Raw genomic sequence first — 13220 nt, forward strand, 5'->3', positions numbered from 1 at the left:
CCAAAGATTGGCAGAAGAAGAAGCCGAGGTACAGCGACTTGCCCAGGAGGCTGCTGAGGTAGAGACTCGAAGATTGGCAGAAGAAGAAGCCAAGATACAGCGACTTGCCCAGGAGGCTGCTGAGGCAGAGCTCAAAGATTGGCAGAAGAAGAAGCCGAGTACAGCGACTTGCCCAGGAGGCTGCTGAGGCAGAGACTCAAAGATTGGCAGAAGAAGAAGCCGAGGTACAGCGACTTGCCCAGGGTTCTGCTGGAGCAGAGGCCCAAAGATTGGCAGAAGAAGAAGCCGAGGTACAGCGACTTGCCCAGGAGGCTGCTGAGGTAGAGACTCGAAGATTGGCAGAAGAAGAAGCCAAGATACAGCGACTTGCCCAGGAGGCTGCTGAGGCAGAGCTCAAAGATTGGCAGAAGAAGAAGCCGAGATATGGTGATTTGCCCAGGAGGAGGCTGCTGAGGCAGATGCCCAGGAGGCTGTTGAGGCAGATGCCCAGGAGGCTGCTGAGGCAGAGGCCCAAAGATTGGCAGAAGAAGCCGAGGTACAGCGACTTGCCCAGGAGGCTGCTGAATTAGAGAAAGCAGTGCAACTTGCAAAAGAGGCTGCTAATGTAGAGGCCGAAAGATTGGCAGAAGAAGTCGAGGTACAGCGACTTGCCCAGGAGGCTGCGGAGGTCGAGGCACAGAGACTTGCTACAGAACAACCTGCGAAACTTGTCGAGGCAGAGCAAATCGCCTCTGAGGAGTATGCTACCAGAGTTAAGGCGGAACGAATTGCGAAGGCAGTCGAGATGGAAGCCAAAAGACTGTACAAGAAAAAGCTCAGTAGCCAGGCTCATATGAACGGCTTGGCTTTCAAGCACGCCATTGTGTGTTCCATCGAGCTTGAAGCACGCCGAATCGCTGCGATTCAGGGAGAGAAGAAGGCGGCGGAAAAGCGTCTATCGCGGGAGGTTGAGCAGCAGAGCGACTGTATGCCTGAGAGATGGGCTGAAGGTGTGAGTGAGTGCGAGCCTCAGGAGAAGTATCCGTCTACTGATAAGGCAGCAACGGCGAGGGCGTCATCAAAGCTTAAACAAGCGCCAGTGGTGTACATCCGTATCATGGGCAAAGTTGGAACTGGCAGTCTCCTCTGCCGCCCTATGTGGGATTAAAAGCGACTCGGCAGGTCTGGAGTTGTCTGCGTCGCAGCTGGAAATAGATGCGTGCATTTGAGGAATTAGAGAACAGTTGCAGTGAAAGACTACATCGCAGTTAGAAAACGCGTACACAGAAATGTACACGAAAATGTAGTCAGTAGAAATCAAAATAAACAATTGAGCGGGCAAATGAGACTATTCAGCTAAATATACATAACCCACCACTGCCACAAATGGTGACAAACGCAGCTTTCATACAGGTAGTAGCATACGGCGGATAGTAATTTTTATGTTGAACGCTTTTCCCACCAATACAACATCTGATAAACATAAGCTTCAAACGGGGCTTTAATTTCTGTTGAACCTGTTTCAAAAGACGTCCTTTGCTGCCTGTTGTCATTCACCTGTTATTGTCCTCCGCAGCTAGTCTTCTCATAGCCTGATATCTCACAGCCCAAAGGAGCATGTTGTAGTCCTCGCGCCACACTAAGCAATGTATCCACACCAAATGAAGACAGTGCAGACCCACTTTGCTCCCTTTCTCCAGTAGGCCCAAAAGAAACTTCGCAGGTACTTGCGCACGCTGTTTTCTGAATGACCGACAGGGACTGCAGCGCTATGGCTTCGATGTTCTCGTCAACCACGGCGAGTGTGGAGCTAGGAGAATAGGAATGCGCACATGGAGTGATCGAGTTTTAGATTTTTAGATTCCGCACAATGTGCCGAAATCTCAAATGAATTTTAACAATCGCGGTAGTAGAATATCAAGCTCTTCATGACGATAAGCCATCAGACAGGTCATCGGATCAATATACAAGTGAAGACACGTTGAGCTATAGTGTGAACGTATTTGTGTGTAAGTCTTCACCACTACTGCCACAGAATATGATGCGACGCTGCGTGTCGCGCGAAATCTGCATGTGATTGAGCCAATGCATGGCACATACAGAGAGCTCGAGTCAAAACACAAACACACCTAGTATTAAACGGATGCCGAACCATCTCCGTGACAGCTGATAAGATATTCGCGCCGTCATCGGCATTTTCTGCCGCATACTTAGTCAATTTCCGCAGGGCACGAGATCGTAGCACTACCGACGGATTTACGGCTCGCATATGTTTTTGCCATCGGTGGGGCGTGAAGCTGTGTAGCAAGCGGTAATTCAGACAGGGAACTTGATGTGAACCAAAAAAACCACCACGAAACATGTGTGCTTAGCATACAAAGAGTACATAGCGTGAATCTGATTCATAATGTTCGGACATTGAATCTACAGATATTGATGGTCTATTCGCATACTCACGGTACACGTACTAAATTAAATCATTCACAGCAGTATAAAATATCAAATATGCTTATAACACGCCCTTGTCATCGACAGCTCGACAGCTCGATGATAAACGTATTGTCACAAATAGTCGCAACGTTGTGTCAAACAATGCATACTTACGTTACAATGGTTGCGGCGGTAGGATATAATAGGAACGAACCTACCTGTGAGTCGACTCAGAGGCATGCAACGTATTTATGTACTGTCTGAGCCAAGACTCTAGTGTGTTGACCACCAATTCGTACTGTGCGCTGCCCATAGTTTCTTTGGACACTCCCGCACTCGTAACTAGCATAAGTGCATTCTGTCGCACCAGTGCAATTTCCTGCGCTTTACGCACATCCCTACTCGCCTCCGTTTCATCCCCTCGATTATTAGCAGTAGTGAACATTTCCTCGTCAGCGAGACTCCGATTACACAGCTGTATTAATTCAGCGAAATCTATATCGGCGAGCGCCCGATGCACTCTATTGAGATCAGCTCGAGACAACCTAAGCCATTTAAACCACTGAAACAAAATCGGATCCAATTTCTTAGTTTCATCAGATAGACTTTCGACCCTGCCCATTGGATTGTCTTCGCGGATTTGGCAGCTTTCCTGACCGCTTTCCTGATCATCAGCTCCGATTTCACATTCAATAATGTCATCTCCTTGAGTCTTTTGCGTCAGAGGTAGCCCTAGTCGTATACGCTGTCTTGCATCCCAGCACAGTTTGTAGGTACTAGTTATATAGAACCAATAAATCGGCCGTGAGAGGACAAACCTATATAGCAGTTGAATAAAAATGTACAGAACAGAATGTTCTACCACCAAATTAAAGATCTGATGGTCACTTTGTTCAAGAATTTGCAAGCGTCACAACAAACGGATAAGCAACCCAAAATCTAAGCAATTTCTAAAAGATTCTACCTGTGAAATCGACCCAGTTCGGTTGTCCTCGCACGATCAGACAACCAAGAATCTGTCAAATCGTTCATGTTGTTTTGCTCGCCTTTACTTCTCGCTGATTCCCGCTCTTGCCCCTGAGAGCCGCCACTAAGTGCGTCTGCCAATCGTTCCAGATTCCAGAGCATAACATGTGCCTACAATAGTAAAATTGTGCAATGTTTAACTTTCTTGTGTCATGGCGATCAAGTATATACTATTATGTGGGTGATATCATATGTGGGTAATACTGTGTCGGATAATAGAGTGTCGGATACATAGTCTTCCAGTAGTTGTTTTAGGTAAAACCCTAACGGCAAGTCGCCGACTATACATTCTTCACGAGTAAGAAATGTATCAATGCAAGATCACATTTTTTCCGTGTGCGGCATGGCATACCTGATTGCCAAATGCATAGCGGGCTTCATCGTCGATAAAGTTCGGTACATACGCTTCATCGTACGCTTCTTGAAAACCAAACACATTAAGGTCCAGGGTTATGCCCAGGATGGACATGTTATCTGTGTTCATCACCCCGTGCGTAAATCCTGTCGCAGTCCATGCAGCGACTAACGATGCACTTCGTGCAACGACTCTCTCAAGAAGGCAACGTAGAACTCCTTCATTACTGGCGGTGCTTTCTCCAGCTATGAAGGGGAGTTGTTTGAGAGGTGTTAATCACTCCTTTACCACAGTGTGGCAATGAGATCGCGCAAAAGTATGCACAGACTTCGGGAAACGCACAGTGCTGGGAACTTATTGGGCACGCACACACAAAAGCCAATATCATTTGATCCACTCTCCCACAGCGTCTCACCCTTCAGACTAAATTTGCGCATCCGAATAAATTTGCTCAAAATACTAAGCATGTCAGCTTACCCAAAAGGCTGTTACATATTCAGAATGGCCATTCATTGATATACCTTTTCCGGTACAGCTGGGCCTTTTTCTGGCGCGAAAGAAACAAGTTTCTTGGGTTTCAGCATCCATACCTCGAGGAAACGCGTCAGAATCGTAGTACGCAAGGGCTTTGTCTAGGTAGACAATGCTGGACCATACGACAGAAGCAGATGGCGTGGTAACATAGTCAGTATAATAGATAGGCTAAGGACATTCGAAAGAGCGTGTTAAGCTACTGGTACCTACAATTCGTACGCAGGCAGTGCTGATTTGAGATTAAAATGGATGATTGGACTCAATAGCAAACTATATAATATCACACCTACTATCATTAAAGTGCGCTCACTTCAAATGTACACGCTAGCGTATGAGCGAGAACACTGAGAACGCCGACCATTGAATTGCACCCGCAAATATATATAACCATGTACATACAAGATACAAAAGCACTACAAATACTCGATGGCCCTTCGATGCATTCTAAACCATCGTTCATCCACACAGGACAAACCAACTCACATGCTGAGCCGAATGATGATGCATATCGCGTATATAGATCAACTACTGATTTGACCATGGTACCTGCGGTCATCTGTAGCTTCTACATCAGCTATAATACTGAGAGCAAACTTTGCTAACTTCACGAGGCTTTCTGCGCCTTGCCGTCTGGCTGCCAGCTGAAAAGTACCGAAGCGAAGGAACGTCGGTGCAACGCGCACCAGAATCCCGGCCGAGTTGGATAGTAACTCCCCAGTGTACCTAGAATAGTGAAGTGCATAGAGTCCTATATATGAGTAATAAAAGTTTGGTCGAGCAAATAGGAGACTGACAAATACTACGCACATTCCTGTCAAATAACTATCTTCTGAATTTTGCAACTTGCCGTAGATCTGGACAATAACTTCACATGTGCGGGTATTATCAATGGGATAGATCCCTAAACACAAATATTAAACAAAAATCGTGTCTGCGAAAGTATACTTGCGCTATATTTTCGTATCATTCAACACGACCGAATTAACAGGGAACTTTGTTCATATACACTTTAAAAATACCAATAGCGTGCCACGCACCATTCGTCCCTGAGTAAAGCATCGGCCATGTCGTCTGATCCAAGGACAGCCAGTGAGTGCGTTGTGGGGACGCCAAGGGCAGTCAGCGCCACACTTGCCAAAAATTCGCGACACACACTCTGCAACACAGCTCTGCCGTCACCAGCTCTGGACAGTGGTGTTCTGCCCGCGCCTTTGAGACTAACTTCCCAATTGTTAAGCTGAGAGTAGATATTAGAGGCACTGAGAACACTGGAAGGTAGGAACTATGTGCAAGTCATTTGCTGTGTTCGTGCAGCTACGCCAGGCAAGACGGGTATGACAAACGAAGAGGAATACGAACAATGGGTGTAGAATACTGAGAACAAACGCGCGAACTACCACAGCGTAGCTCTCAGCCAAATATGAATACGGTTTTGGACTCATATATAACTGACACGATAGTTGTAGAACACACACTCATGCACAATATTCGAAATGCGTTATGCACACGATAACGGTCAGTGATACACACAACCGTCACAGACCTCCCCGATACTGATTACCCGCCCATCACCGAGCTGTCCCGAGAATGTACCGAACTGATGTCCGCCGTATACATGCGCAAAAGGAAGTGAGCCGGGGAACAGCGCACGCCCACTGAACAACTCAGTGAACCTCGTTGACGTGCTCTCTGACGGAGATAAGTTCAGCAGCAACGATGTTGCATTGTCAAAGGCCACCAGTCGCAAACTGGTGAGTAGATGAAATTTTGAGTTTATTGTTATAATGAAGCATGGAAATACATTTTTTCAGGCGAATAGTTGGAGGGCTAAGCACGACGAACTGTGATATAGCATTCTACCTCAGACCTGCTTGTATGTACTAAGAACACGAATACGGCTCATGGAACTATGCGCATAGAACATGGACATACTCTTGATTATATTCTCCGAGGACGGAATTAGATACTAAAGACCGTTCAAAACAACAGAATCTTAATAACCCCCTTTGTGGCAAACTACTGAAAAGAATGGTTTATCGCAACTGTCTATTGTTTAGAAAGCTTTATGGATTGAGCTTGCAGAACTGATGAGGGTCAAGTAAATTTTCATGCAACCATGTCAAGTGACTGCTACATATAAATGAACCTCAAACTAGATGAGGTCAAGGCATAGTAATGATACATCTGTATTTAGCAGAAAAACACGACCTACCAAGCTGCTCGCATAGGCATAGGTAGCACACGCACAGCCGTCGCATTGGGAATGCTGCGGGGTGCGCGATGAAAGCCGCTATCAATGGACACGTGTCGCAGAGTCCAATTGTGGAATCTCAGCTCATCGAGAGTGCACAAGCATCCTAATTCCGGCTCGCTAAGAGAGTCGCATGGGAGGTGCTTGTCGATGTCACACAACGCTGATGTGGAGGAAAAAAGAATTTTTATTGAAACTGGTAAGGAGTCTTTGCAATGATCTGTCGTGATTCCTATAGAAAGCGAAAGACCGCTGTGAGCTAAACCGTTGATTCCGCACTTTAAAAGTACACAAGACCTTTCCAAATTATACTAATGAAGACACAAAGTAGTCGGAATACGTGCATGCTCATCCTCTTTTGAATACACAGCTAGGAACATTAGGTGCACATGTATCGGCTACCTGGTGTTTCCGGTGTAGGTATCAGCCTGTGTGGGATACCACACAGAGTTTCTTGGCCGAAAGCGCACGAACAAGTACCATCACCTGCCAATCCATCATCGCAATCTTCATATTCGGCACAATCACACACACCGGAACAATCCAAGCCATAGTGATCTGGTAGGCACGACGTGTACCTGCTACTGATAGCAACAGCTGGTATAGCAGGAGTTGAAATGCAGACATGTCTGTAGCTTTGTTGTACGTGCGTATAAAGATACGTGTGCACATGGGGTGTGCGTGGGTTTACCAACGCTGTTTCCTGATAAAAGACCTGGCGAACTCGACTTGTATTGAATAAACACATAAGTCAATGTCTGACCACACACAATCCATACTTATGTATATACACGCTAGCAGAATCCATACTAAAGTTATCTGGGAGGCATGATACAAAACACGCAGCGGCTATTGAGGCTACAAATATATTCGCGCTTAGAGCTGAACTATCCAAAGAGACATCATGGAGTATAGCCTATCAGTATATATACCACATGTGCTTCAGCAGTCACTATTCACATATATTGACATGTGAAATAGAAACAAAATGAGCAACCTAAGATGGAGCCCGGTTGGCTCATACATATACGTGTCACTATATTGTTGCCAACTATGTGACTATAAGTAGCGGTGAGGTGACTCGACCAATCGGATTTATTTTTGACATTCAACCGTTTCTTAAGTGTACACGCGTATCTAAGAAAACAACTGAGACATACGATGCCAGATGAATCTGAAGTAAATAACACATATCTACCATCAGCGAAAACCTCCCAAGTTTGCGACTAGCTATAGATATTTATTGTATCGAAAGAGATCCTCGGCGCAGAAGACATACGAAGTAATGAGACCACGGCTCACCGTCACATGCTGGATTATTGACAGTGATCTAAGCTATACACTTATATACTTACGTGTTCCAGTTGTATGCACGGACTTGCTTCCGTTCACCAGGATGCAGAGTGAAAGTGCTAGTGGCCACACCCGACTGGACATCCTCGTGAATTAGTGATGAGTCGAGAGGATATGCGGTGCTATTCAAGACGCAGCCACCACTCAGTTTACGCATATCACTACTTGTTATTATGTAGATTGGACGTGAGAGCGAGTTATGAATATCATCCATGCATCTATAGACCACGGCACAGGTCGCATTATTGATATGGCGTGGACGACACTATATTATTCATTTACTATTTAAATGTGGATACTGGAGAAGCAGAGGAACTACTAAATTGTTGGGTTTTCAACCTTGGAAAAGAGACAAATTAGGCAAATCAAAGATTTGGCGGCACACTCAGCTGCGCAAATTCCGGCTAAAACTGACACTTTATTCAAAAAATATAATATGAAGGTAAATAAATACAAAATGTCTGGTTGATACTATTACACACAGTGTCTTGAGTGTCGTGTGTGTAGTGGACTTTGCATAGTACCCCGTCTCATAAGCAAGCGCTTTAACAGTACGTAAACTTTTATAATTAACAATAATATCGCCTGTTTCGTGCATATAGAATGATCGTCAGGTTGTGCAAAGTCAGTTAATTCCCTCTTGAGGAACTCTTTGTAACTTTCGTGTAGTACTGAAGATCACACAGTAATGAATATGGCATGTGCCGATGTGCTTGTCGATCTGGGCGTATACACACCGTTTGGACGGCAGTACATAAAATGGCATCCTAGCTGCGGTGATGTGGAACGGAAAGAGGTATGCTTAGCTCGCACGTATTCGTGAATGCAATCGTTCATTTGTTCGTGCACGCTGGCTTGGAATGAAAGTGATTATTCTAAGCTTTAATTTGCGAACTAATGTTAATTTCTAATATGCCAAAGTATGACTGTGTGTGCCAACCAATTTGTTTCTCTCGATTTCTCGATCGTTGGGATCTTGAACCCCGAGTATTGCATCGATACCCACACTTGGCGAGTCTGCGCACCATCGGCCCAAACGTTTCTGCCTAATTTCTCCGTTTGAACAAACGATGGGCCTGGTTTCTTCTGGTCGAACAAATTTTACACGGTTATGCATAGTGAGTACCCACCCCATGCAAGATGACATCATACGTGGTGGTTGTGGACTTCAAGCTAGTATGCTTATTATTCGACATTAGGCGAACGGGAAGTTGCCGATGGTGTGGTCAATATATCACCTAAAGTGCTTGCGCTGCTTATGTACAGCAAAGATCTATTTTCAGCTTATGAAAATGTAAGTTGTACAATTCTACGTTAACTGTATATACAGGAGTTGCGAAACTACAAGTGCTGGTCGCGTGTCGTGTATCACGCACAACCGCACAAAAGATGCACGCCTCTATGCTCATATGGGTGTAAATTCGATAATTATGAATCAAAGCCTTATACAGATAGATACAATAAACAGGGCATGTCGCGTTGGCTGCCGACTGCCGCTATACCAGGATCATATACACCAAACCCCCACGACCATATTGCAACTATGGGCATATCGAATATCAACTCTCAATATGTGTACACAATCGACCCTGCCGATCATCACACAAGGGTAAAATAAAAGACTGCACCGTCTCATTCTGCGCCCGCCTCTTCATTATATACTTATCACCTTACCACAGCGGTACCAACTAACACACATGCCAGCAAGTGGCAGAGACGATGAGTGTAGTGATCAGGAACTGTACGTCAATGACTGCACAGTCATATGGAGCGCTGGCGGCTCTGTGAAGCAGTGTTACACAGGCGAATGTCGCGTACGAGAGGTGTGTTGTGTGTGATGGAGGTGTTTTTCGCGTATAAAATGCTTGTTTGGGTTGAGCTGCTCATCATACCGCCTATTGATATTGGGTGCAGACTCATCGCTCCACAGCACAGTATGGATCAACTGAAACCGACTAGTACATAAGCCTTTTACTTTCGTGCAGTTCGGTGTGGGTTGGTATGTGCTGCACTGGTTCGATTCTATGCGCAGCTCATTTATTTCTCCATCTTTGTATCATTCGTGGCCTTGTATAACCATACGAAGTTTTGCATGAAGTTGTATGCCATGCGGGTTGGAGTGCTATAAGCAGTATCCCGTATAGAAAACTGAAAGCAGGCGCCCAGATATTTGATGCTATATATTCAGTTGCAGTGTGCTCATTTTATCTGTCACATTCTCATTGCTCAGGCGGTGTGGACGTTGATGAAGTACGAGACCGCGCAAATACCAGAGACCACGTTGGCAGTTCTGCGGACGGTAAGTAGCAAACGAAATGAAATTTAGGCTGCACCATCTGAGAATAGTTCAAATGGCGAAGTCTACTGGTTAACACCTGTTAGCATATATTATAACAATGAGATAGACATACAATGTATTTTACGTGCCCTCTTTTAATTGATATTCTAAAGTTTCGAATAGTCAATGGGTTTATGATATTCGGCGATCAAAATTTCACATCTACACCACACAAATTTAATTTAGCTGAAACTACGAACAAACTGACACATGCGCACACCGTACAGGAGTCAGTAGACTTCACAGCACTCTCCGGTAGGACATACACAATGCCCCTGACTCGTTCGGTTGCCCATCTACATCCCACACACCCGGATGGCTTTCTGCTCGAGTTGGATGCGAGGGAGCGTCTAGACACACTGAACGATTGTGGCTTGAGATATGGGACTCACCCCTGGGCACCGGCGCAACCGGTAGTCCTGCGCACTCCCAAAGGTGGGTATCTCAAGCGTGCTGCGTGCACAAACAGGGTCGAGTACATCCATACCTCATGCGTATCTGATGACTGCGACATGGCAATAAATGCGTTAACTTATGGTTATACCTTGCCTTGTGTGCATCACTGTGATAAATCGACTCAATACCGTGGTTTGTGCTTTGCTACAGGCACACCGTACCAGGTATCGCGGCTGTCGTGTCTATATTCCGAGGTTTCCAACGATTTAGTCGTGTGCTACGAGACCTCGAAGTGCACTCTGACACTCTGGAAAGCTCAAGTGAGTGGCGACCCGATTCCGAAGAAGGTACAGCGGTGGAGTAATTGTGCAATATCATTTGAATAGTTATAATCACGCAGTTGCTTACCTCATGTGGTTATCTGTGTTGACATCTTTTATTCACTGAAATTTGATGCAAGGCTAATTTTCTGCCTTGGTGTGGCCGGCACCCATATCTCATCTTCACTATTGCGATATTCTGTGTTTCATTTTCTGTAATTCTATGGGAAAACTTTATTGAGTTTCTGTGCGCAGTGTTAAAGCCACGAGAATTGCGCGTCACACGTTGCAGCAAGTTTGTGCATGCAAACGACATGTGTGAACTTTATTGTAGGCTTATTGACAATTTGTGGTTTCGTATCGAATACACAGACAGAGGAGGCGACTGATTTCTCCAAGGCCAGCAGCAGAGAATTGGATAGTTCCCGGTCATATACGGGAGCCTTTGCGGATGATGTCATGAATATGGTAAGTACTTGTAAGACCATGCGCGTATTCCATTGCATATTCATAATTGTGAAGCACTGCAATTTGTATTGAAATTGTCATGCTGCGTATGATACATAAATAACGCTAGCAGTCTCGCTCGAAGCGCGATATCGAGAGGAAACTCAAACTTTGATATTTCTCACTTGTGGCTGAGTGCATCAAATTTACGCATGGCTTCAAGACCGTCCGCATGACGGACTCTGCATGCACCCATAAATCTTAATGTAGATCTGATTTCGCATCCAGCCCTGTTCGAGTGGCTGTCCTGATAATTAGTTTGCCTGTGCTCGTATTCCTGTCATATCTCTAGTCGGTGGCGTTTAGAAGTGCATACTTTGCCATGTATGTCACTAAAAAGATCATGGAGACTTAAGAATCGTCGAAAGTAAATAAAACGTTAGGGCCTGATCCGCGATTGTGTTTATTTGCCTTCAACTATACAGGCCAGAGTAGAGCAAGCGGATACGCTAGTGAATGATCGTGGTGGTTTGCTAGTCATGACCCTACAGCATAGTATCAGCATGGGAACTGCGAGCAGTGCAGCCTATGCCAACATGAAGAACTGGACTATATTCGCATGCCACGACTGGTAGGTATACCCGACTTTTAGTGATTTAGCCTTTGACTACCGTCATGCTCCTTAGCCACCAACCTGTAGAGTAACCAGACCAAAAAGACATCGGGCGCACTTGCTATTTTGTTCCAACCACACACTTTGATCAATATGCTCTAGTCGTTCAGTGGAACAGCTGTGTACACCCTATTTGATTCAAGCGCCAAGTTGTACATGCTTCCCCAACATGACCATCCGTACACTCGCAATGTACCGACTTGGCATTCACTACAATATACATACCTATGTGGGTGAATTGCAGTGTAGGGCAGCCCGTGAGTCTATGGATGATTCATCGGCCTTCGTCCAGCGGCTGTGTTCTTGATCTCAAGGGGGGGTCGACGCCTGCGCGAACGATTGTCGCCATCGACGATGCAACAAGAATAAGGTGACTAGCCTGCGTGTATTTTGAGGAAAAAAAGTCAATGCTTGACTTGTTATACGTCATGTTGTTGTCCTCGCATATATTCAGATTTGCACCTGTTTGAGTGTATTGTTGGTCGTTGATTTCATCTACTCACGTTGCGTTCGGTTTAATGCAGCGCTTTCTGCTCCTATGTCTGCAACTTTGCTTACTACCAACCCAACTATATCTCGAATTGTATTTAGTAGTTGATAGATGTTCATACTGGCTTATATGTAGAACGAGAAATATGTGTTTTTCTTGCGTTAAAGATATGTTACATATTTATATACATAAATTAACTTTGCGCCAACAATCCTGTGTATCACCACGTGTTTTGGCCGTCCCGGATTCAGTTTCAAAAGTACAGAGAATTGCTTAGATGACGAAGTTCTCGGCCTACAAGATGGCAAATTGCAACTTCACGCATCGAATGGAGAAAGGATCCTACAATGTCGGACAGAACATATCCTACCAACCAGGTAGGTGTGCATACCATGCTCTTTTACTAAAACCATATCGAATTGACTACCATGCCACAGTGCGGGCCTAAACAGATATCCATGTCAGAAACACTACGTGTTCAATTCATCGCTGCCGTTTGCATACTTGATCAATATTACTTTACTACACTGCATAAGTGTGTACGCTCGGATTAACACTATGCATTAATGTCTTATATGTATCTACAGATCGATGGAAGCACCCATGCAAATAAAATTGATTAACATTT

The 13220-nt window shown here is 45.1% G+C and overlaps 3 protein-coding genes across 4 annotated transcripts in view; 2 read left to right on the top strand and 1 right to left on the bottom strand.

Annotated features, from left to right (window-relative positions):
* Nucleotides 1–784: 784 nt before the first annotated feature.
* SARC_00424 (hypothetical protein) lies at nucleotides 785–1147 on the top strand (the record flags this gene model as incomplete). Its single annotated transcript, XM_014305868.1, has 1 exon — nucleotides 785–1147. One exon carries the CDS (start codon nucleotides 785–787, stop codon nucleotides 1145–1147), a length of 363 nt encoding a protein of 120 aa, XP_014161343.1.
* Nucleotides 1148–1153: 6 nt separating this feature from the next.
* SARC_00425 lies at nucleotides 1154–8130 on the bottom strand (the record flags this gene model as incomplete). 2 transcript variants are annotated; one of them, XM_014305870.1, is made up of 13 exons in its annotated part: nucleotides 1154–1184; nucleotides 1537–1789; nucleotides 2109–2276; nucleotides 2628–3185; nucleotides 3374–3546; nucleotides 3788–4035; nucleotides 4312–4436; nucleotides 4871–5047; nucleotides 5362–5561; nucleotides 5868–6072; nucleotides 6537–6738; nucleotides 6978–7133; nucleotides 7931–8012. In XM_014305870.1, 12 exons carry the CDS (start codon nucleotides 8010–8012, stop codon nucleotides 1540–1542), a joined length of 2544 nt encoding a protein of 847 aa, XP_014161345.1. In that variant the 3' UTR covers nucleotides 1154–1184; nucleotides 1537–1539. The 2 variants fall into 2 exon arrangements, with proteins under 2 accessions (XP_014161345.1, XP_014161344.1); XM_014305869.1 differs by lacking the exon at nucleotides 1154–1184 and having other exon boundaries at nucleotides 1470–1789; nucleotides 7931–8130.
* A 294-nt stretch (nucleotides 8131–8424) lies between these two features.
* The window catches only part of SARC_00426 (hypothetical protein), a gene marked incomplete at its 3' end in the record, with an annotated part of 15337 nt that continues 10541 nt past the window's right edge, over nucleotides 8425–13220 (top strand). Inside the window, exons 1-8 of the mRNA XM_014305871.1 lie at nucleotides 8425–8724; nucleotides 9608–9751; nucleotides 10159–10227; nucleotides 10494–11009; nucleotides 11355–11450; nucleotides 11915–12060; nucleotides 12347–12472; nucleotides 12844–12969. Coding sequence (XP_014161346.1) covers nucleotides 8617–8724; nucleotides 9608–9751; nucleotides 10159–10227; nucleotides 10494–11009; nucleotides 11355–11450; nucleotides 11915–12060; nucleotides 12347–12472; nucleotides 12844–12969 — 1331 coding nt within the window. The 5' untranslated portion in view covers nucleotides 8425–8616. The remainder of the gene's footprint in view (nucleotides 8725–9607; nucleotides 9752–10158; nucleotides 10228–10493; nucleotides 11010–11354; nucleotides 11451–11914; nucleotides 12061–12346; nucleotides 12473–12843; nucleotides 12970–13220) is intronic.

The sequence above is a fragment of the Sphaeroforma arctica genome, assembly GCF_001186125.1.
Source record: "Sphaeroforma arctica JP610 unplaced genomic scaffold supercont1.13, whole genome shotgun sequence".
In the NCBI taxonomy this organism is placed as follows: domain Eukaryota; class Ichthyosporea; order Ichthyophonida; genus Sphaeroforma; species Sphaeroforma arctica.